We start from the raw sequence: 25,752 nt of genomic DNA, 5'->3' as shown, positions 1-25,752 counted from the left end.
CCCTCTCCCTCTCCCTCTCCCTCTCTCTCTCTCTCTCTCTCTCTCTCTCTCTCTCTCTCTCTCTCTCTCTCTCTCTCTCTCTCTCTCGTGTGTGTGCATATGAGAAAAAGAGAAATCTGAAGAAGAAGAGAAGAGAGAGAGAGAGAGAGACGAAAGAAAATACTTAAAATTTATTAAAAACTGTTGATTGTTGTCGCGCGCAATTTTATGTAGGAATTTTATGTATGATAATATAAAAAATGATTTATTATAATATAAAACAGTCATATATGAATATGACTGATGCTTTTGAAAAGAAGACTACGGAGAATCGCACGTTTTGTGCGTCATGTGTAATGATAAATGCCTCGAGTCGCGTTCACTTAGCACGATTATATTATTTCCTGGATACTGCAAGTTGATAGTGTCAGTAGGAAAACGTATTTTCCACGAGAAACGTAATGGTGGGAGCTACAAATCGTTGCGATATATGGAACTCGAGATATTTGAGATGTCATTGCGCGTAAGTGGCATTGGATGAAGCGCTACAAAGGCGACGTCTTCGTTTAACGAAAATAGGGTGCAAACCTTCGTTTCTCGAAACAATACGTATAAATAAGTTTTCGGTGACAGAAACAGAAACTACTTTTGTGACATTTGCAATCAAATTCACACGCACGTTCATCAATTGTACTCGAACTGCATCGTAGAGAGTACGATATAGTGAATTTATTTTATGTACTATGCGCGCAATTGTTTGTCATTTACATTTGCGTGTCTTTAAACAAATTTTATAATTGTTAGACATGAAAGAGAGCATTCTCATATACTAGTGTACTAATTAGAAAGTTTTTGCATGCAGCATAAATTGTTTAAGTGATCACATAGTTGTAGTTGCAATTAAAAATTAAGCTTTCGTGTTTTGCTGCGGTTTTAAAAAGCGATTTTATTGTGGACCTTTAACTCGCGCAAACTGTTGAAAGAATAAAATGACTTTGGACACTGAAAAGTTATCATCTAAAAACGTAAGTGCCATAAGTAGTTTGAGTAGTTGAAAACTTCGTCCAATAACCAACCTCGAAGTAAATGGCAGCTGTATATCCATCATTAAAGACTCCATGCAGTTTTTATCATTTGCGAAAGATGAAACTATCTTGAAGTAGCTAAATATTCATTCGCAAAATTGCTAACAAGTTGTTGGGTCACGCTTCGCGAGGTTCCGTAATGTCAAGTAACTATTTCGAGTGAAATTATTACTACCGCTCATCAATGATATATGATTTTAATTAGAAGAGATTGCAGGGCTAGTCAAGAATGTATATGGTCCAATAAACATTAAGCATTTACGGCCCTTTACGCACCCCTGCCATATGAACCTTCTACGTGCTTTATCGCTCACTTACGGTTTGCTTGCGCGTAAATCATATCGGATGAGGCTGAATTTAGTGGAAAATAGAGCCATTTTGGAACTTTGTAGGGCAACAATAAATTATCTTAACATCAATATTTAAATGGCACTTCGCTTATACCGAAATGGTTTCAAAATTTTGGCCGTCTATTTTTAGTTAATTTCGCCGATGAATGCATAATTATTATGCATTTTACAGTTTAACCTACATTTCTGACTATTCCTGTGCTTAATAGGCATGTAATTCATTTTAAATTGGTTCTTTTCTCTTTCGTGTTACCTTTTTTCTTACTTAATATTCCCAAACGTAAGTTCCAACTTCCTATAAATTCATGTATTCATTCCAAAAACGATGAATACGTCTGAGACTTACTTGCATAATCACACATTTCCATATTGCCACTTGTAGTTCCAGAGCGCGCGAACATTTTACGTTTCTTATCCTCGTTTTTCTTATTTGATACTACGCGATTAAAGATAAATGAAATGATACATATATCACTTCTCGACTAATAGTTTTTCTTTAGCAAATAAAAATGATATGCACGTGCCATAGACAACAACTTTCTTAGTATAGTAGGTGTTTAAAAAAATAATTAAGCTATTCGAATTGTAGCTAAAGATTCTTTCATAAGATTGTTTGTGCATTACTATTATGTATTGATAAAATAGAAAATTAGGAGTGCTATTAGCACTATTAACTGTAGCTAAAATTCTTTTTTATAAGTGTGGTCGTTACTGCTATCTGAAAAACTGAGCCCGGGGTACAAATGTTTCAAACAAAGGTTTACAGTCTGGAGAGAGACAAATAAACAAGTAAACATTAACTAACAGTTACATAATATCAATATTACTATTTCCCATTCAACAATGTAAATGTAATATAATATGTAAATGTAATATGCCGTAGGTATATGTATGCAATAGTTACATTGTTAAGTAGGTAATTATAATATCGATTTTTAATAGCTGATGAAATTGTTTACGGATCACGCAAGAAAGTTACAATGAAAAAATGGGGGGGGGAGGGAGGGTTTAGAAAAGTAGACTGTATTGAGGATCGCTTGGTTCAACTCTAATTAAGAAAGCGTGTATTCATTGTCTACGTTGTGAAAGATCCGAGCTCTAGGACGACGGGAGACAGCGACATTTTCTTTAACTTTGGCACTCATCCAATCTCGACGTTGTTGGCTCATAGGCAGAATAGCGAATTTTCTGGATGTCCTAGACTCATAGGCGGCGTAGCGATCTCCTGGATATCCTAGACTCATGCATAATTGCTAGCAGGGACGCTTTAGACGCATCCCTGTGAGCACGAAATTCTAGCCTTGAGATTTTCGTACTAGAATTTTTGTCTTAAAATTTTACAAAGTACTTGCCATTAAAATATTTTTCGCCAGTTTGGATACATCCTATGTATTACTAATTCATATTTTACATTCACACCGCTACTATTAATTATGAACAGTATCCCCTTTTAAAAGGGTTATTACTAATTAAAAATTACAATGTCACATAGCCGATTGAAAACCAATACTTGCTTGCACTTCGTAATTTATCCTGTCGCGTGATATACAAGATTATATTTGAACTGCAGATTAATTGCCGTAAACGATATTTAACAACTTGTGTTTCTAAACTATTTTTGATTTCGATAGCATCTTGCTGGTAGATCACGTGTAAGTTGAGTACAACCACTAGATACGCATTGTGCGCACAGGTCTACCCCCTGAATAGAGTTTGGAAAGTACTGCTTTAGTTCGAGAGTAACTCCATCCTGACCAAGTGAACGCAGGCGTGGAGGTGGAGAGTGCAACGTCATTGTTTTCGATCCCGAGACAAAAAGCACTCGATATGCGGACAGCTTTGGAGTAGTTTAGAGTCTAGACAGAAGTGTCAACGTCTAGAGTTACACGTTATACTGTAAAGTACTTTACGAGGTCACGAAAAATCGTAGTGTCATCGAAAAAATACAGAAGCAAAAGATTCGTTACGACTTGGTGTATGTGGAGGAGAGTCCTCAATCATGAGACAGGTTCCTAATATGAGATAGCAGGGTTTATCTGGTAAAAGCTCATTCTGGTCCAGAGGTTTAAGCACGAAAACTGAAAATTGCGAATGGTCCTGGATAGCTCAGTCGGAAGAGCATTCGCCCGGCAAGCGGAAGGTCCCAGGTTCGAATCCTGGTCCTCGCCCGTTATTTTTCTCGCCAAAAATTAATAAGTGGTGCGTGTTATTGCTAGTGCCTACCTCCCCGAGGATATACACCCCTATTTATTACTATGGATCGCTCGATATCTTGCACTTTGCCATCGCAAACTGCAAGATATTACAGGAATGTTTCCAGTATATTAAGATACTCTTTAGTACATTCTATGAAAGTACGGAACATTCGGATGATACATTATTGTTGTGGACCAGAATGAGCGTTTAAGCACAAAGAAGAAAAAACGAAAATTGCGTAAAATCGAGATACGACCTTGCGAAAGAGATCAGTCGAAATGTAGACTCTAAGAATATTTGTATGATATCGCAAAGTGCAAGACATTACAGGGATGTGTACATTAGGATGCCCTTAATACATCCTATGGAAGTACGGAATAGACGATATCATTGCTGCGAGGGTACATGCTATGTACACATGTGTTATGTTACATTTGTATTGTTGCGAGTGGGAAATTATAATATTGATGTTACGCAACTATTAGTTGGTGTCTATCTTCAGACTGTATCTCGCCAGACTGCAAACCTCCACGAGAAACATTTTTGCCTGCCGGGCTCAGTTATCGAGATATTGACGGTGTTTTGTTTCGGGACGCTCCTCCACCTTCGTACATCGTCAGACGAAGTTTAGATATAAATAACCGCGTAATCCCGGGAATATTATTATGTTTGTTGCAAACATTATATCAATCTCCCGCAGAGATGCACTCCACTCTCACATGCAAAAACGAGCGGGGCGCGAAAAGCTTAATGGATCGATCACCGCCCGTCACGAATGTATAATAGAACCGTGGCGCGCGGCGGCGAGGAGTTGCGAATTACTTTATCGAGAAAGATAAAAAGTCGGGACGTGAAAGATTAATCGGCGCGCTGGCGCGCGACACGCTCCTTCATCAAGCGGGGTGTGTATTCATCTTCGAAAACTGCCGCGAGTCGGCACGCTCGTCCCTGCGCGCGCGTATTTGCGATTCAAATGAGCGGTGGGACGTGTCGATAGAAGTCCTTAAGTGTATAAACGACGGCGGGGAGGGCTCGGTTGAGGCGATGTGCCGGCGATAAAGCGCCGCTCGACCGCAAATTACGGAAGACGGAGACGTTTCGCATCGAGCGACCGCGCCGCCCGTGCTCGCTGATAATCGGGGGCGTCAATAAAGTAGCGGCTTCACCAACAATTAATTACGGATATCGATGTAGCGCGCACGTAACCACCGTTACTGCCGTCGCGCCAAGCTGTGTCGTTAAATTGGGGCGGAAACGGGGCGGAGCGCCGGCTGCTGGGCTGGCTCATGCAAACCTCGGCGATGCCTGCGTGTCTTCGCGAGGACAAACCGCCCTAGACGTTCCTTCTTTAAGGAAGCTTTTCTGTGCGTCAGCTCCTTTCCCACTAGATTCATTGCGATCCGCCGCCTCCCTGATTGACTGTTATTAGGAGCCACGTCGTCCCGTGTCGCTGTCTCTAAAAGACAAATTGCTACACTGAAAAAAATGTCCGATTAAATATAATTGGATAATCCAATTACATAATAACAAACGGATACATCCTATGAAAATGACGATCGGGTTTTCAATCAATTTCATCGGATAAATTTTTGTGTTTCGCATGTACTTATATATCCATAATTTAATCGGGAAGCTTAATCAGAAAAAACAATTTCGCTACCGTAGCTAATTATGGTTTGCTAAAAATATTTTGCTGCCATAACTATACAATTTTAAACCACAGCAAAACGGTTTGTTGACGCACCTGATACAATAAGCACAGTAGCAAAATATTTAGCTAACAACTAGATATTAGCTGTCCATATTTTACGACTAAAATTTAGTTGCTATATGCAATTTTTCGTTACGGCAGCTGCATATTTCTTTCCGTGTAGTATCTAAAAAATTCTTATTTTAAATTTATTGCGGAAAATATTACCTCAGTCAGGGTTTGAACCTGGATATTTAATTGGTTTATCCGATGGAAATATTTCTCTGTGTATTTTTGTCTGGAGTTTTTTTTACACTCAACATTATTTTCCAGGGAAGATGCGGCAAGAAATAATATCGATCTTTTTGCATGTAAAATTGGAAGTCTTTATCTTGCTTTTAATTAGTGCTTTAAATAGAGCGATTTTCACGAGAGAAATTATGACAATGCCGTTCGGTCCAAACGTGTACATGTTGGCGAAATTTTACATTTTCCACATGTTCAAGCTTCATTAATTTATGCGAAAAGTTAGCAGCTGTTGTGGCAGTTATGATCCTGTTTGAAAATTACAGGTATATGCTAGGTGTGCGTGGAATTAATTCATAAATTCGCTCGCCGAGTAAATCCCGCGGAAAACCTCCGTCGCAAAAAGCGCTTCTGAATGATTAATCCGGTCACGCTCGGAAGCTGCAACATCTTATTAATGTGCATTAGAAAGCGCGCAAGATCCCGACAGCAAGAAAGTGGATTTAAATTGCCCGGCTCCGTTTAAGAATTAACACTCGGGAGCCATTAAAGTCGAAATTCGCGCTCATTCGCGAAATTATTCTCCCGGGTGTCCTCCCATCCCCTTCCCCTCCCACGTTTCCTTCTGGGAAGCGTTAATACGATGTAAATTGTCGTAATACTTGCTTTACGTGCCCTTCGCTTTACGCGCCTCGATGCAAATAAGACAGCTCGTGCGCACGTACGAGAGTAAAAGTCCCACTGTTTGCCGCGAATTACGTTCGCCGTTCAACACGCATGGATCGTATAACGCACAGCGTCATTAATGCCTACCCATCTGAAGTTGCACGCGGATCGAGGCATTTTTTTAAAGCGCGCGACTTTCTGAAGAACCGTCTACATTGGCAGCAAGTAGTAAGAAGTAAAAAAACCATAGCCTTTACATCAGTGTAGAAGCTAAAGTACAGACATAATTTTTTAAAATATTTATAGCACTGGTCGAACTGCGTTCTAACTCGCCGAGAGTAAGCGTCAGAGCTGAAGTAGGAGTAAGAAACGGAAATGATTCATTTCTTTACTCCTACTCTTACTTCTTACGCCAGGCTTACTTCATCTATTGTGGACGATCGTTTACTCTTCGTGCATCACGACTGTGGAAACAGCGAATCAGCATTGCCGGTTTCAATGTCACGATGCACGAAGAGTTAGAAAGTCGCACGCTTTTTAAACGCACCTCGATCCGCGTACAACTTCAACGTGTGTACATACAGCTTGAAACTCACAATCAGTGATTTGTATAGATGGGAGAAATGATGGTAAAAATGCAGGTCCAGGCATTAATGAATAGCAGCATATGTACATACAGTCTTATTCATTAATGTCTGGACCTCAGTTTTACTAGGATTCACATTTTCATCATCTTTATTCCCATGTATACATCGATGAGTGTCAGACTGTAGTTCACACAGCTTCTATAGAAGTAGTAGTGTATACATACAGCCTGAAACTCAGTGATTTGTATAGATGAGAAAAATGATGTTAAAAATGCAGGTCTAGGCATTAATGATTAAGACTGTGTACATACCTCGATCCGCGTGCAATTTCAGATGGGTAGGCATTAATGACGCCGTGTGTACGCAACGCGGCGGGTGTTTGCGAATTATTCAGGCGCCGATGCTTACTCGCTGAGAAACTGTTGCCGCGATTCAGTAACGAGACAACGATACTCGCCGCGACGTAACGAAGCGCGGATCGCGATCCACGCCGCGAAATTCAAGTTTCGCGCCCGGAGGGGAAACGGCAGCCAGAGGCGCCAGGTGTGTTACTTCCGTTTATCTTACACGCTGATTTGTTTCCGCAGCGGCTTAAGCGCTCGCCCCCGAGCGAAGAGAGCGCTCCCCGCGCTCTCCCCGGGGGAAATTTCGCCGCTCTAAAAAGCTTACCGCCGTAAGCCCGGTCCCGAAGAGTTTCAAACGGGGACGGAGTTCCTCGAGCTGTTTAAGGTAGTACGTGGCGCGCTGCAGTGGCGATCGGCGGCTCGGGGGATCCAACTCACTCCGCCCAAGAGGGGACTGGAGGAATCGGAATTTTGAAGGGACTGCGCTTACTTCGTTAAAGTTACGCCCGCGGCGGACTTCCCGAGATCTCCTTCGTTTAGAGACTTTCGCTGGTGATTGGTGGGAACGTTAGATTCGGGGGGGCTTATCCGGGATGATTTGAAGTAATTGGCGGAAGCGGTGAACCTGGAACTTTTAGAGAAAGTCAGATAAGCCGGGAAAAGATTTCAGATTTCTAATTGAGGGAGGTAATTTGACATTCGATAATTTATGATTGAGGAAATGAACGTACAGAGGTGTTATATGTATGAACGTGTCTGTAACACTTTACAATTAACTTTTCAACTGCGTAAAATATTTTCAGAATATACCGGAGTTGCGCTCGCACGGTTTACTCATCTGCGCACATGTAGTCTCTCTCTCTTTTTTGCGTGCTTGTGTTTTAGTGTAACTTTGTAATTCCTCTCTAAATCCTTTAAGCACGATGAGTTAAATGATGTAACAAAAATTGTCTTTCATTCTTTAAAAATTTACAATAATTTTTAAAATAATTCCACGTCGCGCGCGAGTCGCATATGGGCACGGCCGTGGAATTAAGTAGCCGCGAAACAAAAACTTCAGCTTTGGCGAGACTTTTATATAATTACTTTAAAATTAATGCAAATACCTCGACTGTAAAATCTGAAATATACGTAACTGCGAACTGCGGGATTCGCAAATGCGATATTAAGCGGAAACTTTTTCTCGGAGCCCGTTGCAGTTACCTTGCGCACTAGTCGTAACGAATATAAATGTTTCGCCGGAAAGAAGGGGGAAGGGGGGGGGGAAGGGGACAGGCGACAGGGGGCGGAGGGGCAGGGAGTGATAAAATTTTATTTTTATCTGGGTTATAAATTAAAATTTTTCACCTCCCCGCTATAATTCCCTGAGCTTCTCACTGTGCATTAAATTTCACGTCATGCGCGCTTGTGACACGCATTGTTTAACCCGGTTAAACATGAACATTTGCGCTGCCTATTGTAAACAAGACAGAAATATCTCTCTCGAAATATATTAAATCTGGGGGAATCGAGGGTTTTTTTTGCGTTTTAAAACTTGTTGTTGAACGAAGTCGAATCAAGTATTTGAACGTTGGACAGGATCGATCAAATTAATTGGAGTATCTGGGCATTAAACGTCCCGTAAAACAATGGCTCGTTTAACGAGAGATGCTAACATCACTAAAACTGAATGTCCCGGGGCTCTCCGCAATGCGTTATACGTAATCCAACGAGATTTCGAAACGCAATGCGTAGCTGAAAAGCAAATTAATCTCTGTAACTGTAACCAATGCTCGTTTAGCCATCGGCTAAATTTAACGCGATTTATTTCGTATTCAGACACGGGGATCTCGCGCAGCAACCGAGTAGCGTAATTTCGCGACGCTAAATAAGCCCTATCGCAGCAAAAGAAAGTCTAGCGCGTCGCGCGCGCACCGGGACTACTCCACCCGCTAAATATATTTGAGCGAACCGCGGGAAGGGGCTTGCACGTCTCGCACTTTATATCTGAGACCATCTGCATGTCAACCGCCTGGTGGGAGGGTGACCGCTGTCCTTTTACTCGTCTCTGAATTCCCGCACCTCTGCACAAATCATCCACGCAGAAATAGCGTATTTAGGTGAAACAGATTAGTGCGTGCGACACGTCAAATAAATTTAGCGATCTACAGGAGGGTATCCATGGAAACCGGCGAAAGAGAGATGGCAAATATGTGTCAGGATGAAAAAGATATGTATAAATATACGAACGTATAAATATAGACGTATATATCGGTGACATTGTGCTGTGTTCGTTAAATGCACTGTAAAATCGAGATCCCGAGGCGTGCTCCCTCGCAAAACCGTCTCGACCCCGTTGCAAAAATATCGACAGCATTTTTCACTTCCGATCCATTTTTTATATGGAATAATGTGTCGCATCGGATAACGAATTGCGGTGACGTTGCAAATTGTTACATTGAGAACGCGTCATATTGTAGGATTCACCGTGCAATTATATTTGATGTTGATACGTTAAGATTACTGCCTGATTATTTTGCAACTAATTGTAAGATTTGGCCAGTGAAGAACCCATAAAAGTAATCAAACATTTGTCGCATTGGACAAAGAATTGCGGTGACGTTGCAAGTTGTTACATTGAGAACGCGTCACATGGTAGGTTTTACCGTACAAGTTATATTTAACGTTGATAGGTACGTTAAGATTACCGCTTGATTATTTTGCGACTGAGATATAGCCAGCCAAAAAGCTGGAAAACCAATCAAATTAACATTTGTCGCATCGGATAACGAATTGCGGTGACGTTGCAAATTGTTACATTGAGAACGCGTCATATTGTAGGTTTTACCGTACAATTATATTTAACGTTGATACGTTAAGATTACTGCCGATTATTTTGCAACTAAGATATAGCCAGTCAAAAAAGCCGCAAAAATAATGAAATCAACATTTGTGAAAATTTGACGACGTTTTCACTAGTGGAATACTGGTCTTGCCTGAGCGCTGCGGCGGTGTTAATTGTATTACTATTAGAGGACTAGAAGAAACAATGGATACGTGAAAAAAGTCATGATGCCTTAATGTGCTTTCTGTGTCGAGATAGAAATCCAATATTTATTTTCCAATTTAAAGACGCTTTGTGGGAGAGCAGTGCGCCGACTTTTCACTAAAAATCATGCTGCCCCACTGTGCGGCGGCCAGCGGTTGTACAGCAGCTTTCCACAGTCAATTCAGTTCAGTATCGTTCGATGTAAACATATCCATCTTAATTTCAGTGCAAATACATCTACAACTGTCTCGCGCCAAAAGCGCCTCAGGATACTCGCAAGTGGATTAGTTTCTTAAGAGTAAAATCGATTGGTACTCACCGACGGGCTACGAGAATAGAACTGGAAATAACGTTTCGTCTATATTTTGCTTTTTTTCTCACAATTGCAGCGTTTAAATATTTGTAGTTTAGTGGTGTTAAGTGAACTCGGTCCATATTGATGGTCGAATACAGTTTTTATAGAACTATTCTTTAAATTGGCTGTCCAGAATTACAAAAGCTTTCATCGGCGAAAAAGTATGCGCGCAAATTTATCTCGGAAATTCGACCGAAATTGTGTTCGAAATAGGGAAACAATGGAATAATGATGGTTTTACTTGTTAGCTCGCAACCCAATACGGCTCCTTCAATTATCATTTGCAAATTGACGCGCAAAAAACTGTAACACCTAAATTGTTTTCCATTTTTGTATCCAATTATAACCGATTTCCGACGATGCGGCTGCATACGTGCTTTTATGGAGTAAGAGCTTTCACAATTGTGTGCAATACTGACAATTTTTAGCGAAATTGTAGCATTATCCGATGGAGCTGGCAAATCTCAGGTTTCCTTAATTCGAAAAAATTTAAATTCAAACGTAGAGTTCATATTTTAAAAGGTATCAAATTTAATACTTTCAGGAAAAATTACAATTACATTTGTAGAATAATTATACGCTTAGAGAGCTATTAATGTTCATGGATAAAATGCATCAACTTTGTACGCTTTAAAATGTGCACTTGCCCTGAATAAATGAAGCACTCGTGTTTTTTAACAAATTATTTCGGATAATGAAATAAATGATTGTGCATGAAAATAAAAAACACTTACTTCAATAAAGGGAAAATGTATTTTCCTTTCTTTCCCGCAACATATCTCTTTATTTTTTAACGTTATATAAAGAATTTAGGTTATCATGTAATATTAAATACATTTTTTTTAATTCTGTACTACACTCTTCAACATGGAACAAAATTACTCACATTTTTTCGTTAATTTATTTATAAAAACTTTGTGTAAGAAAAATAAAGAACGCCACTTCGCCTCAAGATCTGCCGATTTTCATTTTCTTATACAATGTACAAAGCAATTTGCGATGAGTTTTTCCCTCTGCTGTTCGGACGGTCGCGTTTGTATTTTCTGCTGCATGTTGCAAAAGTAACCGCATATCAAAACGCCCATGCATAATGTATCTAATTATGAGACAAATTCGAGTGACCGCAATGAAATTGTGAATGCGGGCGCGCTAGGTAAAACGAATGCTCGAGACGACTCCAGTATTTTAGCTTGGCTTAACCAACGCCGAGGGAAAGTTCGTAGCTGAAATTAGTGCGAAAGATGCACGTTACGGAAATTCAAGGAAATTACAGTTGCTTAACCGCATAAATTTCCAAAGTCCCGGGGTGCACGCGAGCAATAAATCATAATTAACGAATTTTACAGCGGGGAAAAATTTTCACTCGTACAACCTACGAAGGTCTCCGTAGAGACCCCGTTTTTGTTCCCTATGAATTCGTCAAGATTCAGACCTAAGTGGCTGGAAACGAACGTTATTTATTTACACGTTTGGCGCACAAAATATCGCGGAAAATATATCTAGAAAATAATCTAAAATATACGCCTGAAAGAATCTAGTCCTAAATTTTCTTATACCTTCCTCTCAACGTATAACGAAAGAGGAACGACCAGAGCGGTTTTTGTGCCCAAATAAAATTGTCGACAACAAAATTATGTGGATCAGACATCGCGTGATTAAATCGCGCCGTTAACATAGATAAACGGCAAGCAGGGAGGGCACGACTTTGTTTGTTGTTTGTAAAAATAAGTCCGTCGTCATTTAGCCGCGTGATTACATAATTCATGAGAGTGACCAGAGTTTGCGAACTGACATCAAACTTTTCCAGATACGTCTAATTCCGGGTGGCACAAGGGCGTCACGTTATTCCGGTTGTGTCACTCGGGGCTAACGCACTGGACTCGCGAAGTGGAAACGTGCGGGCTTAACGTCGCAATTTAACGTGCCGCGTTTCGCGGCGAAGTGCATAGCAATCCCGCGGCCGGTACTTTTAACGAAGTCAGCGAGTAATTAATCGAAAAACACGGTGTAATTACGGTTACGTCAAGAAACGCAATCGTTGAAATTGCGTTTACAGGCAAGTATAATTCTAACTGTTTTATCGCGCTACGTTGTGCTGTTGATCGGAGTGACAGATCCAGCCAGATAAATAAATTGAAATAAATATATACGCGCAAAAGAAATACGGTCGTCTGAAGTTTTTTTTTGCGCAATATTCAATTAATAGGTTAAGCTTTGTGCTTCCCTTCGATTCGCTTTTCGGAAATATCAATTCTTTTCCATCTCTCAAATTAAATTGTACAAATGAAATATGATAAAACAATTGAAATTATTTCTACATTTCACGAAAATTGTCTTTAATGCTACAATAGAGGCATATTTTATATGAACTAGTGAAATATGAGAGAGGGAGAGATGGAGGGTAAAAGTTAAAGCGATAAAAAAAATACTCTCATGCTAACTCGAAACACGGAGAATTTGGATCGCATAGCTTCCAAATTGACTGTATGAAGTTGCACGAGTTCGCGTTCCCGTGTACGCGGGAAAAAGTTGGCCGCAACTTCCGCTCGGGCGTTAGCTCGAACAGAGGTAGTCTTTAAACAGTTAAATGTTTAAAATACGATATAGATTAAACGACTTTTACTTGCTACAATGTCACGGAGTTTAATAATCACGACGATATGATCGTAACATTATTTGACGCAACGTAACCGAGAAAATCCTGATTTTCCGCCTACACACTTATTCCAATAATATTGGAACCAATTACGTTAGACCTTCTTGATACCGCAAAAGTATGAAAAACTGCCGATTTCTTTTCAATCGTTACGATATCTACGTGAATAAAAAGAATTACAGAGCTAGATTAGAGACACGGGGGACGATTAAGGACAGTCAGTGGATTTCATCCAATAAACTCTTTCTCTGCAATTGATGCATATGCTTCGACGTTCCATTCCGAACAGTACAATGCGCTCACGCTAAAATATGGATTAAAAATCAATAACAGGCAAGGTTATAAACTTGTTATGTATACACACTCTGCCGGTATTGTCAATAAAGGAAATAAAAACTGTGTATTTTTATCAATTCTTCATTCATAACGTACAGGATTGGTCGAAGTATATGGGATAACCGAGAAGGTGGTTTTAGTACAAAACGCTGGAATATATTATTTTTCAAATAAAGCCTCGAGAAAAAGGACACTTCGAGTTAATCAAGTACGCTTTGACTTATATTCAACGTAATGGTTTGTTTACTATCAGAATTTACTTATATCGGTATTATTATTGGCATTAACTGTCGATTTCTGTCGGGCAAGCGATATGACAAAATACTAGTAACGGAGTACACGGACATGCTCCTTGCATTGGGTGCATGTAATGGAAACGCATCTGCTGCGGTAAATTATTATCGTGAACGATATTCCAATCGTTGACACTCGGAAAGATGAGGGAGAGAGTTTCACAATATTTCAACTAAATAAGAAATAAATGTAGAAAGAAATAAAATTATTCTTTATTTCACATATAAATTGACTCGTCGACTGGTAAACGAATCATACAAAAAGCGATAACTGTTACGTCAAATGTTCTCTTTCTCGAAAACGAGATCTTAAAAAAACTTATTGTATCATTTCAACTGAAAATCGAAGAAAAACTTATTGTGTTATTTTACCTTTGAGATAGAATCAGCTGTTTTCTTCTAAAGTTTCTTTAAGAGCATATCAATGTATATCAAGCCATTAAATCTTCAGAAATGTAAATTGTATTAGAAACTTAGGTTAAACATACAAACAGATGAAAAATTGGTTACTGATAATACAATTCAGTACTAATTTCTAGGAAATATAGCATTTTAAATATCTACACGGAGGGAATTGAAAATTTATCTTTGAAAATTTATCCTGAAAATCATGTAATCGTGGGGCAACACGACATTTCGAAGGATTTATACTTAAGTATACATTGTACTAGTAAGATGTATGGTAAAATTGCAAAACTGGATTTTCAGGATACATTAAAAAGAAATTCTCTCCGTGTAAGCGAGAAAAACTTGCCTATTCGCGATATATAAAGTCAATTGGTCGAGATTTCTAACATAATTTGTTAAAGATGGTTGGAAGTCTTCTTTTCTATAAAACTTGGCATAGATCTATAGCTAATATGAAAACCTAAAGTCGAAAACCTAAGCATTCTAAACAATAACACCCATAAGACTCTAACGTGAAATCACTCTTCGAAGGAATAAAGGATGTAAGAGTCAAGACTGGGTGTTAGCATCTAAATGATTTTAATTTTTAAATTTATTGCGAAAAATTTACCTCAGCCAGGGTTTGAACCTGGACTTTCCTCTCACTTAGGTGGACGTCTAAAAATTGTAATACTTTCAAAGATAATCGTCCGTTATATTTTTTGCGAACTCAAATGAGCAAGTCCTCCTCCTTTTAACCGCGTCTAAAAAGTATACATATATGCAGATTCGTGGTAGTTTTAGTGTTTATGGTTTCGTCAGACGCTTATCCGGTATTGTTTTATTAAAAATACCTGGCACGTAACCTTTTGAAAATAATGAAACTTTCCCGATGGCCTCAAACTTTTGCTATTTGTTTTGGCGGGTCTCTCGGGGCTTATCCCCGTGTATCTCGCGGCAATGTGATGCTTGAGATTTAAAGTTGAACGTGAAGGGAAAGCGAACGAAAAAAAAACGAATGGAAAAGAAACAAGCAGAGAAGAAGCGATATTGTAAGCAATGTGTACAATTTAAGTTTCACCGAAATAATAAGCTCGTCCTTCTGTTGTTTGCCACTTATCAGAATATAGGTCGTCGCGACGTCGTTATATCGAAGACCATTCGCTTGCTCGCCATGGTCGAGATTCGCTCGCGGTATTTTTTATTTTCCCGCAAAGGGGGGAGCAGCGGTTTAATAACCCAGCACGTAACTGAAAGTAACGATCTCTCCTTATAAAAAGTTACTGCAAGAGGGATAATGTGCCCCATGGGTACAACGCAGCGATGAAATTAAAGCTTCCCCGCCGCGGCCGATCGCCAATTGAAATCACCGTTAAAATTGTTCGCCAGGAGCACCACGTGTCCTCCCATTTTGCGCTGCATCGTCGAAAATTAAAGGTTGCGCCTTTTTATCAATTAATCTTCTATTATTATTAAATATACGTGACAGAAAGAGTTTTACGTAGTGTGGAATGCATTTTGATAATTGGACTTGAATTAGATCTAAGCTCTTCACGGGGAGAGAATTTTCTCTTAAACTTTATCCTGAAAACTATGTAATTGTGGAACAACACTGCATTTTGAAGAATTTTATGAGAGTTTTTGAAATTTTACCATACATTTTACTAGTAAAATATATGGTAAAATTTTGAGAAAACTCTCGCAAAGTTCTTCCAAATGTCACGTTGTCCTACGATTTTCCGGATAAATTTGAAGAGAAGATTCTCTCCGTTAGATTAATTCGAGAAAAATAAAGTTTACTTTGGAATTATTTTTCTACAAAGAATATTAGCGATAGCGTTACTTTGAATAAAATTTGTGAAAATAATATGTGTGACTGATCAAAATAGCTCTCCTTTTGAATACTTTGGTGATCAATCATAACTTTACAGTACAGTTTGAATGCTCCAGTTTGTGCCACTAATATAATTTGAAAAATTGCATCCACTTTTTCAAATGCCGAGCTCTATGGTTTTTAACGGATTTTAAAACTAGCAATACAGTAGATAAGCGCTTGATATGCGTGTCTCATAAACCTTAGGTCAGTAATCTAGGGTTAAAGTATTAAAGCGTGATGTCGCTCGCAACGACAAAAAGAAGTGTAGGATACGTGCTAATGAATTGATGGATCTTGCATCACTGCAAGATTGCAGGAAATCTCTTTCTTCAATAAGCGCTTCATTTATTCTTTATTATTCTGTCTCATTATAAATTCTGTTTTATCAGATAATCTATTGAATATACAATTGTGTAGGTGCACATTTGCGTTGTCCCGTGTTTAATTATGGTAACCTATTTTGGTTATAATCTCGAATTATTATTAACCATCATGAAACACTGTTTACCGCACATACACTATATAATAATATGCAATATAATTTCGTAAAAATCAATACAATTTGACTTAAACATTTATCTTAAGAATATATTTATTTTAATATTTTAAGAAAATATTTATTTTAAGATTTTACATGTATACTGGGTGTCCCGAAATTTGTGAATCAAAATACCATAGCAAGAAAGTTGTCGAAAAAATAAATTGGAAAAGTATTTTTCTTCATTCCGCGCAGTGTTTTTTTAATTGAACCTTTATTATCTCAATAAATATTTCACGGATCGAAAATTAGCAAATACTTTTTTAATTTATTTTTCAACATTCTTGCTATGGTATGTTGTTTCGCGAATTCCGGGACACCCTGTATTTATTAATAAAGTTTCAAAATCCGTATCAAAGCATTTTTATCTAACATAATATTTTTTAATATTTTTTAATATTCCCTGTTCTACGAACTAGATATTATTAGACATGTTATACCTAATTAAATTTTTGTTTTGTATTTTCTTATATGTTTTGTAATATTTTCGAAATTTGCAACTACATTTTACTATTTAGTGTGCAATGTTTTTCATACTATTAATATATCCATTTTGAGAAAATTACAAAAATTAAAAATTTTCGTTTTTTTGTACTTATTTATCTATGTTATCTAATAAAGATACTGTTTAAAATGTTGGTCTTTTGCAGCAATGCGAGCATTATATCTAGCATTGACCGCTCTAATTATAGCTAGACATTGTTCTGGTGTCTTGTACCTTAGCCATCCTGATTACCCATAAGTGTCATTACATGACATCCTTGCATTTCTTCGCGTGGAGAATCTTGAAGGAGAAAGTTCATTTGGCCTAGTTTATGCCAATCAACTCAGAGACTGAGAGATCGAATCGTAACTGCAGCGTATCAAATATCACTAGGACAATGTCTAGCTGCAATTAGAGCAGTCAATGCTAGATGCAATGCTTGCATTGCACTGCAAGAGGCCAGCAGTTTAAACAGTATCTTCACTGAATAGATGAAAACATGAATAAATAAGTGTAAATGAATAAGTGTAAAAAAACGAAAACTTTTTGTTTCTTTTTTACCATTTTTTTTTCCAAAGTGAAGCAGAAACGAGGAAATCTCCAAAGGACTTTTTCTCTTAATTTATCGGCCCCGCGCTCCCGAAGTTTTGACATTAAATTGGGGACATCCTGTATACATACAAAATAGTTGTAATCTCTTGAATTTACAGACATATGATGAACAAATCTACAACATTACGCGTGCGCTAAAAGTTTTCGCTCGAATCTTAAAATTTTGCATATTCTGCATTGAAAGAACTCGTATTTTTTTCCTACTAGCTAAGAACAAATTTGTATATTTAAAATAAATTTGAATATTTTTGCATCTTGCGTGTTTAATTGCATTATACATTGTATCGAATACATTTATATTAGACATTCTTTGCACCAAAGTCTGATACATTATAATAAATGTAGATACATTAAAAGAAAAAATAAATGTCTCACACAGACTCTAGCTGTGGTTATAGAATTTGGTTTGTTAAACATTCATTATTATTGTTATACAGAGTTGCACATTTTAAGAAAATGTTTCCAAATGTGATAAAATTATTAAATCTTTTATAATATATTTCTTAATTGTACAGGGTGGCATATTTTAAGTAACGCATTGATTTTTTTCAAAAATAAAGGCTTGTACCGAAAACGTTTCAATACTGTAAGCATTTTTCCATTGTCAGAAAAATGGTGATGTATTAATATATTATTCGTGCGGATCGGGAACAATTTTACAAAATTTTGCACAAATTTGTAACATTGATATACATATATGTATGTTAACTGAACGCTACTTTACCATGATAAAGGAGTTACTTTGCTCAAATGTTTTTCTAGCACTATCGATCAGGCTTGCTACGGATTTATTGGTACACTGGTGAAAAGCTCAATCTTTCAGTGTCGATAATGCTCTCATTATTCCTGCCTCCTTGTCGTGAATATAAAAAACTTTATCAAAAGTCCGGTGGCGGACGAGGCCGCGTTTGAAAAGGAAAAATTCTTTGACACAAATTTAAAAATATTTTCGGGCAACCGAGCGGGTTGCAGGTCGCCGAATGCGCCTTCATCTCGGGTGAAAAACGGGTCAAGAAAGACTAGCAAGTTAGATCAAAGGACACGAGCACAAAGCTAATATCTCGAATGCATATCGTGCTCATGCCTCCGGCAACGTTTCCAGGAAATCGCGAACGGAAATTTCATCGTCGCGAAATGCGAACAATATTCTCCGACATCGTTGCAGGCCTGGTGTAAGAGCCCCCGTATGCCAGAATGTACGCACCTCGTCTTATATAACTACGTGTGTTGTGTAATTAATTACACATTTCATAAATTCATAATCACGCACCGTCGAGAAGCGATCGCGGCAGGAAACCATGCAAATTCTTGAACAATTAATCAATGGTAATTAGTGCTTTGGCTCTGTAGTTCCAAACTTTGACACCCGATATTTCGACTTGAATTTCACATGGTAATTAGAAGGATCCGAGGGGATTCTATCGCTGAAGTTTAAGTTACAATTTATTGATTGTTATCAAAAAAGCTCTCTCCTGGTGAAATATTAAATTTTCTATCTCCAACGAGAGATATTATTATTTATATTGTTTTAGGCGGAAGAATAACGAGTCAGGTCGCTATAGCTTTCGACATATCTCGCGCTCCTCCCACATCTTTACACCGATTTCTTCCTCGTACCTTTTCTATATTTTACGTTGGGAGTTGGCGCAACTCCAAGCTTCAGCTTCTACATTTAAACTTTTTACATTCGGTCCCCTTTTTACAAATTTCGTGGCATTTCAGCCCGGATGTCAGCTTTGAAGCTATCATTCCCCCGAACCCTCATCCGTCCGGAATAACGGCGAGGCCGCGAATGTGCGCGATCGTTAACGATGTAGTCTGTCAACAAAGGTCGGCCAACGAGGCGGCTTTCCTCATGAGCATCTTCTAATGAATTCACCCCGCCGATTATACCGCCGTTCGCCGTAAGCGCCGGCTCTGAAAAATAGACGTTAAATCAAAGCAGTCGTTATGAGGTCGAACGAGGTTTAACGGTTGCTCGCTCAAAGCCTCGGCGCCGCGCCGCATCGTAGGTGCGGATTCTCGTTAAGAGGCTTTCCACTGGACTTTAACTACCCTCGCGCCACGATTGCCCGTGCACAAACATTTGTACGCGTGGGATATAGATTTTTTTTCATTCGGTATCTCCTTTATGGCGGTAAAATAGATGATGGTCTTACGGGGGTCCGCGTGACATGGACGGATAACCATCTCGCGCTTCCTGCTTCTCTCTAACCATCGGGAGAAATAAAATTATTCCGACAAGATGACGCATCCAATGTAACGTGGCCACAAGCCCCGTGCATGGCCGGCAACATTCCGTAAGTTTTCATGGATGAAAAGTGATGCATATGGTGGAAAGTACTTTTTAGCCGTGTCTGCGGGTATCTTGAGCGCAGTGAAACGTTTGCATGCCAGGGTCGATAGGCATGACGTGGATACGAAATGCGCTGGAGAAAGAAAGTTTTTCTGCGTCTGCAATACTTGCTTCCAGTTCAAACGGTAATAGAATGTGTGGAATTTTACGTGTACGCGATAACTAACAATGGACGTGGATTAATTTAAGAATACGCGTGTAATATTAAACGTGTATTATTAAAATTAATAAAATATCGAAGAATATAATATGCGCACGTGATATGTATCGCGTTTTAATATTTTTATTTAATGACGTAATAAATATCTCGTTGAATGTATTTGATCTATTGCAACTATGATTGAGATATATGCGGTAATTATGTATTTCAATATTTATAATTCAACGTAGAAATATCCTGTTAAATATTTTTCGATGAATAAAAATGGAAATTTTGCGATATCAAACATTGTGAAAATTCTATTTTCTTTATTGTGAACGCGTTTGTTTTCTTTATACTATTGTATTGTATCATTGAAATTATAGGATTTATATAAATATTTGAAGTAAGGTGAATTGTTACATTAGTTTCTCTCGAAAGTATGTTAATATTATTTTTTCTATTTGCGCATGGGTAAGCGTAATTGAAATTTAAAACGTTACCGTGAACCGGTGTTGGAACATTGATACGGATATGTTTCCTATAAAAGGAGAATTATTCTTTTCAGTTCGATGTATACCTTCACAAAGGACAGATTTTATATTTATGAATCCTTCAGATTGTTTTCAAGTACTCTATTGTAAATACTTTTGATTTGGTTATTTATTGTACGCTGCTGCAAAGGCTATTAATTATAAGTCATTTAGTAATTAAATTAAATTTTATAGCTGCAGGCAGCGTTTTAAAAGTGAAATATGAAACTGGGTTTTGACTCATATTCATGCGCAGGCGAGCTCATATTGTAAGGAAGTTCGACTTCATAAAAGCCATCGTGATTTAATGCCAATTTCTCGGTGCATCTAACGGTGGTTACCTCGAGAATAGTCGATGACCTCCAGTTCCGAAAAGTTGTTTTAGCGTCCGTGAGAAGGAACTGCATTCGTTACATTGCACCAAAAATTATTGATGATAGTAAATGATGGATGTAAAATTATTGTTCTCGGTCATAAATAACGTCGTAAAATATTTGCATGTAATTCCGATATTGTTGATTAACTCAATTTATTTGCCTCTAAAAGGATACAGTTATATTAAGGCCCGGTTTTTCATTTTTGTATTAATTGTTAACTAGAAGTTAGTCGACTCTCCATCTTTTTCTACGTTATTATCTACACTGATAAAAAATATCTTAATAAAAAAAAATTTACTGTACTCCAGAAAATTATTCATTAGGTAGTTCCTAATAGCTTATTAACTTAAATTTAAAAAATAATAAATAAATTATAACATGCATTTCTTTAATTTAAGTATTTATTAAATATCAAACAGTGGATAATTTTAAATTTAAAAAATTTTACTTTAATTCAATAAAATGTTTACTAAGATATATTGAAAGTTTTACAGCGAAGAAAATTGGATTTCTTCTTTGACAAAAACAATGATTTCATTTAATAAATAGTATTCTCTATTTCATGAAATCTTTAGTTGAATATAGAAAATGTAATAATTTAAATTAATTTACTTAATATAATACACAGATTTAATTGAAATTTGATATTTTTAAAATAGAATAAATATTTACTTTAGTAAAAAGAAATAATTGTAAGTAAATCTATTTATTTAGTTTTAAAAAATGTTTTTGTCGGTATAATTGTAAGAAGAAACAGAGAATCGACTAAGCTCTGGTACAATTATTTAGAAAATGAAAAACCGAGTCTACGTTGAAACTTAATAGAAGAGACGAAATGTAATACAGCAAACGTAGTAGAAAAGGCTTACAATAAAAACTGATAATAATCCTCGTCTAAACGCGTATCAAACTAATTGGATAAATTATATATTTACACAACCGTAAAATAAATTTCATGCACAAATTATTGAATTAATTAGTAATTTCTTGCTTCAATTACATAGTTTACTCGACTAAGCTGGTATTAAATACGGCAAATTTAGTTTTGACGTTTATTCATTATCGTTACTGCAATACCACAGCTCTACAGACCTTTTTTTATTAGCGAATCGATAAATCTGCGCATTTCTTTATTTATAGGTAAAATCGAAAGTTTGATTGTGGAAATAATAATTAAGAATAAATCTGTTTCAGAGTATCCGGCAGCAGTGACGGCGGAAATAGTCGATGTTAACGTGAACTCCTTGGACGGCACGACGGGAAAGCCATTAGATGTCGATCTGCCACCAACTCTGCCGATGACCTTCGGCACGGAAAATTCAACATCAGTTTCGGCGCAATCAGGATCCACAGCCCTGATGCCCTGTGTTGTCCACAATCTAGGAGAGGGCACGGTAAGCACGCTTGTTGAAACACGTAGTCCGTTGATTGATGCGTGAATTCGATATACAATTAAATGGATGTGGCCAGTGCTCCATTATCCCATAAATGTCGATAAAATAAAACCTGCTACATTACTATATTACACGTATACAATATACATGATACGTATTACGGTCATATTCAATACCTGGTCCTGCATTTTTATCATTATTTTTCTCGTCTATACAAATCACTGGGTCTTCGGCTGTATGTAGAGGAAAGTCCCCTATTATGAGAGAGGCTTCTAATATGAGATAGCAGGAGATTCTGCTAAATTAATAGGCATTGTTTGTTGGTTTCACTTGATTCACCATAAATTTTTTTGTGGTGAAAGTGGACAAAAACATTTGTCGCTTTTACAGTGAAATCTGTTTAATGGAAAACTGATTGTTTAATCGTGTAATTGTTGCGAAAAAAGATTTGTGATTGAATGTGGTTGTTGAAACGCTATCTCATATTAGAAACCTAACTTATAATAGAGAACTTTTCTCTACTACCACATACTTCTATAGAAGCTGTGTGAACTGCGGTCTGAAACTCATCGATGTATGGTATACAGGGTGTTACGGATAAAGTGTCCATCCGCTCGGGATACCTATACAGATCTAGGGGGTTAAACTGAAAAGAAAAGTTACCATTTTGTCAAATTCCCGATAGTTATGGAGTAATTAATTAAAACGTCTGAGCGGATAAGCGCGAGGAAAGCGGTAAGCCGGACTCGGCGGATATTAAATGACTTATAGCGAATTCGGCAGCTTGCACTAGTGCGCACTGAGTGCACGCCAAGCCTTGTTCAGAGTCTACTCTTATATTTATAGTCATCTCAAGTGTGCGTCCAAAAACTATTTAGCCAAAAGGATCATCCGTACGAATGCTATACAGATCGTTTTACTGGCTAAGAAGTATTTTGGAAAGTTTTTCAGACGATTCTTAAATACAGGAATTGACTGTAAACGAGCCTTGTATAGTCTTGTAGCGATGAGGGACGAGCGGTGGGCATCACCCGATGCTCGCCGCTCGTTGCGTGCAAACTATTTTCCGATGCGTCGCTCCACCTCTCGCTATCGAACGCCCACCGTTGCTACGAGACTAAACAATTAAGGCATTTAACGTGCTTACCGAGCCCGGCCTACCGCTTCCCGTGCGTTCATTCGCCCAGACGTTTTTATTCGTCACTCGAAAACTATGGCGAATTTCTTCAAAATGGTACATAACTTTCCTTTTCAGTTTAGCCCGCTCTACCTGTACACGAGCGGGTGGACACCTTATCCATAAAACACCGTAGATAGGAGTGAAGATTATGAAAATGTAAATCCTAGTAAAACTGAGGTCCAGGCATTAATGAGTAGTAAGACTGTGCATATATAAAATTTACCGGATTAAACATTTACAGTTTTTACTTGTTTTTCGAGAAAATTCTAGAAATCTTCTGGAAAAGGATTTCTTAATTTCTCATTTCGTTAATACTGCATATGATAATCGAACGATTAATAGTTTCAGTCGGATAGATACAGCATAACCGTATGGCCACCAATATTCTGTAATTAGCACAAACGAGCTTTCTCTGTAACCGGTATTATCGTCGCAGAGCTATATTCATTAATTAGACCCGATTTTGTAATAATCAGTGTCATCGTACGATAGAAAATCGAAATTTCATTTAAAACACAAATAATATGAATGTGTTGACGTTAATTAATGAAAATAGATGAAATACCATATGCTGACTAGTAGCATTTAATTTCATAACGTGAGTTTGCAGGCGGTAGAGGTGAATTTATGGTAAATACACTGGCAATAAAAGAACGTTTTATTTCTTACGTAAATTATTAGTTTATCAGTTACTTGAATATTCGGGTATCAGCCGCTTTTCACTTTTTCACTTTTACGCGAAAATATTGCGAGAGTGTCATCAACATCGATGGAACAGTTAGGGTATCGGTAGTCAAGCGTCGTTCGACGATATCGCTGCAAAGTCCTGGCGACATAGAATCACAATTAGGTCAATAGCGATGCAGGAGTAAATTCAGCACCGATGTTAGGGACGAGCTGATGCTTTCATTCTTGATGCTTTGCACTCGGCGCGGGATTTGATATAAATCGTTTAACATTTTTTCTCGAGAGTTGCCAACGGCTGCATAATTAAAGAAAGAGTGTAAGCTTACTGTCAATGATATTAAAATTCCATGACCTCTTCGAATGGGGTCCACCCGATGGATCGCTTCACCGCGCGCCATTGCACGTTCCTTTCTTAGTTGATCCCGAGACAAAGAAGCGTTACGCTTATTTGCACCTTAATTAGGTATGCAGGACGAGCAGGAGCGACGTCCTCGCAATTGTACAAAGTAAAAGCATTAGTGTCATCTAATTTCGGCACGACAAGATAACAGTGGGAACAAACAAGATTTGGGGCCGAGAAATTTTCAACTTCGCTGCTCCGTTTCACGAGTCTTTAACAGCAGAATGACAAATTTCTCTAGAATCGGTGATAGCGCTAAGCAAATCACTTTGCCCGATTTTGCAGCTGAGAAAGACGCGCAACAACGAACGGTATAAGCTTCGCGGAGAGATAGTTTACAGAAAATTAAGTGCACGTTTTTTTGTGCCGAGATGACCCACATGTATGTATAAGTTATGACTTTCGCGGGAACGTACATTGTTTGTCCCTTTATCCTGACATATTGTTCTTTCATTTTGTATCCATATTGTATCTCAGTTCTTATGCTTTTGTTCTTATATTATTATCTTTCTACTTATGTTATTTAATGTATTTAATTTAAAAGTAATTAATACAGTTAATTAATTATAATAAAATTATAATTACATATAATAAAACTGTATAAATACAAAAATAATCTAATTACTTAATAAAAACATTAAAAAATATTTAACATATATATATTATTTAATGCTTCTCATGACTGCACTTTTAAAAAGTACGCATTATGTACATATTATTCACGCAGTACATTAAAAAATCCGTTAATTATTTTGTAGAAAATAAAAAAAACATAGATGAACAAGTAAATAAAATATAACCTCAGAAATATTTAACGCGTCCTATTACAGTTTATAATGTAACGTTTACTGACTAAATTGATTTTGCTTTCACAAATGTTGCTTATTTCTTCGCGACGTTACATTTGTACAAATTATGAGATGTGGTTATAGTAGAGGAAAGTTCTCTATTATGAGATAGGTTTTGCATTTGTAGAGA

At 37.6% G+C, this 25,752-nt stretch overlaps 1 protein-coding gene across 1 annotated transcript in view; it reads left to right on the top strand.

Annotated features, from left to right (window-relative positions):
• Nucleotides 1–25,752, top strand: part of LOC105563376 (lachesin-like) — a 116,452-nt gene that overhangs the window by 43,461 nt on the left and 47,239 nt on the right. The window contains exon 3 of the mRNA XM_012014932.1: nucleotides 22,308–22,507. Coding sequence (XP_011870322.1) covers nucleotides 22,308–22,507 — 200 coding nt within the window. The remainder of the gene's footprint in view (nucleotides 1–22,307; nucleotides 22,508–25,752) is intronic.

Source organism: Vollenhovia emeryi, unplaced genomic scaffold (genome assembly GCF_000949405.1).
Source record: "Vollenhovia emeryi isolate VEMERY1.0 unplaced genomic scaffold, V.emery_V1.0 DF939177.1, whole genome shotgun sequence".
NCBI classification, from domain to species: Eukaryota; Metazoa; Arthropoda; class Insecta; order Hymenoptera; family Formicidae; genus Vollenhovia; species Vollenhovia emeryi.
The sequence above is the reverse complement of the archived record's forward strand: the minus strand, read 5'-3'. Positions and strand labels throughout refer to the sequence as shown.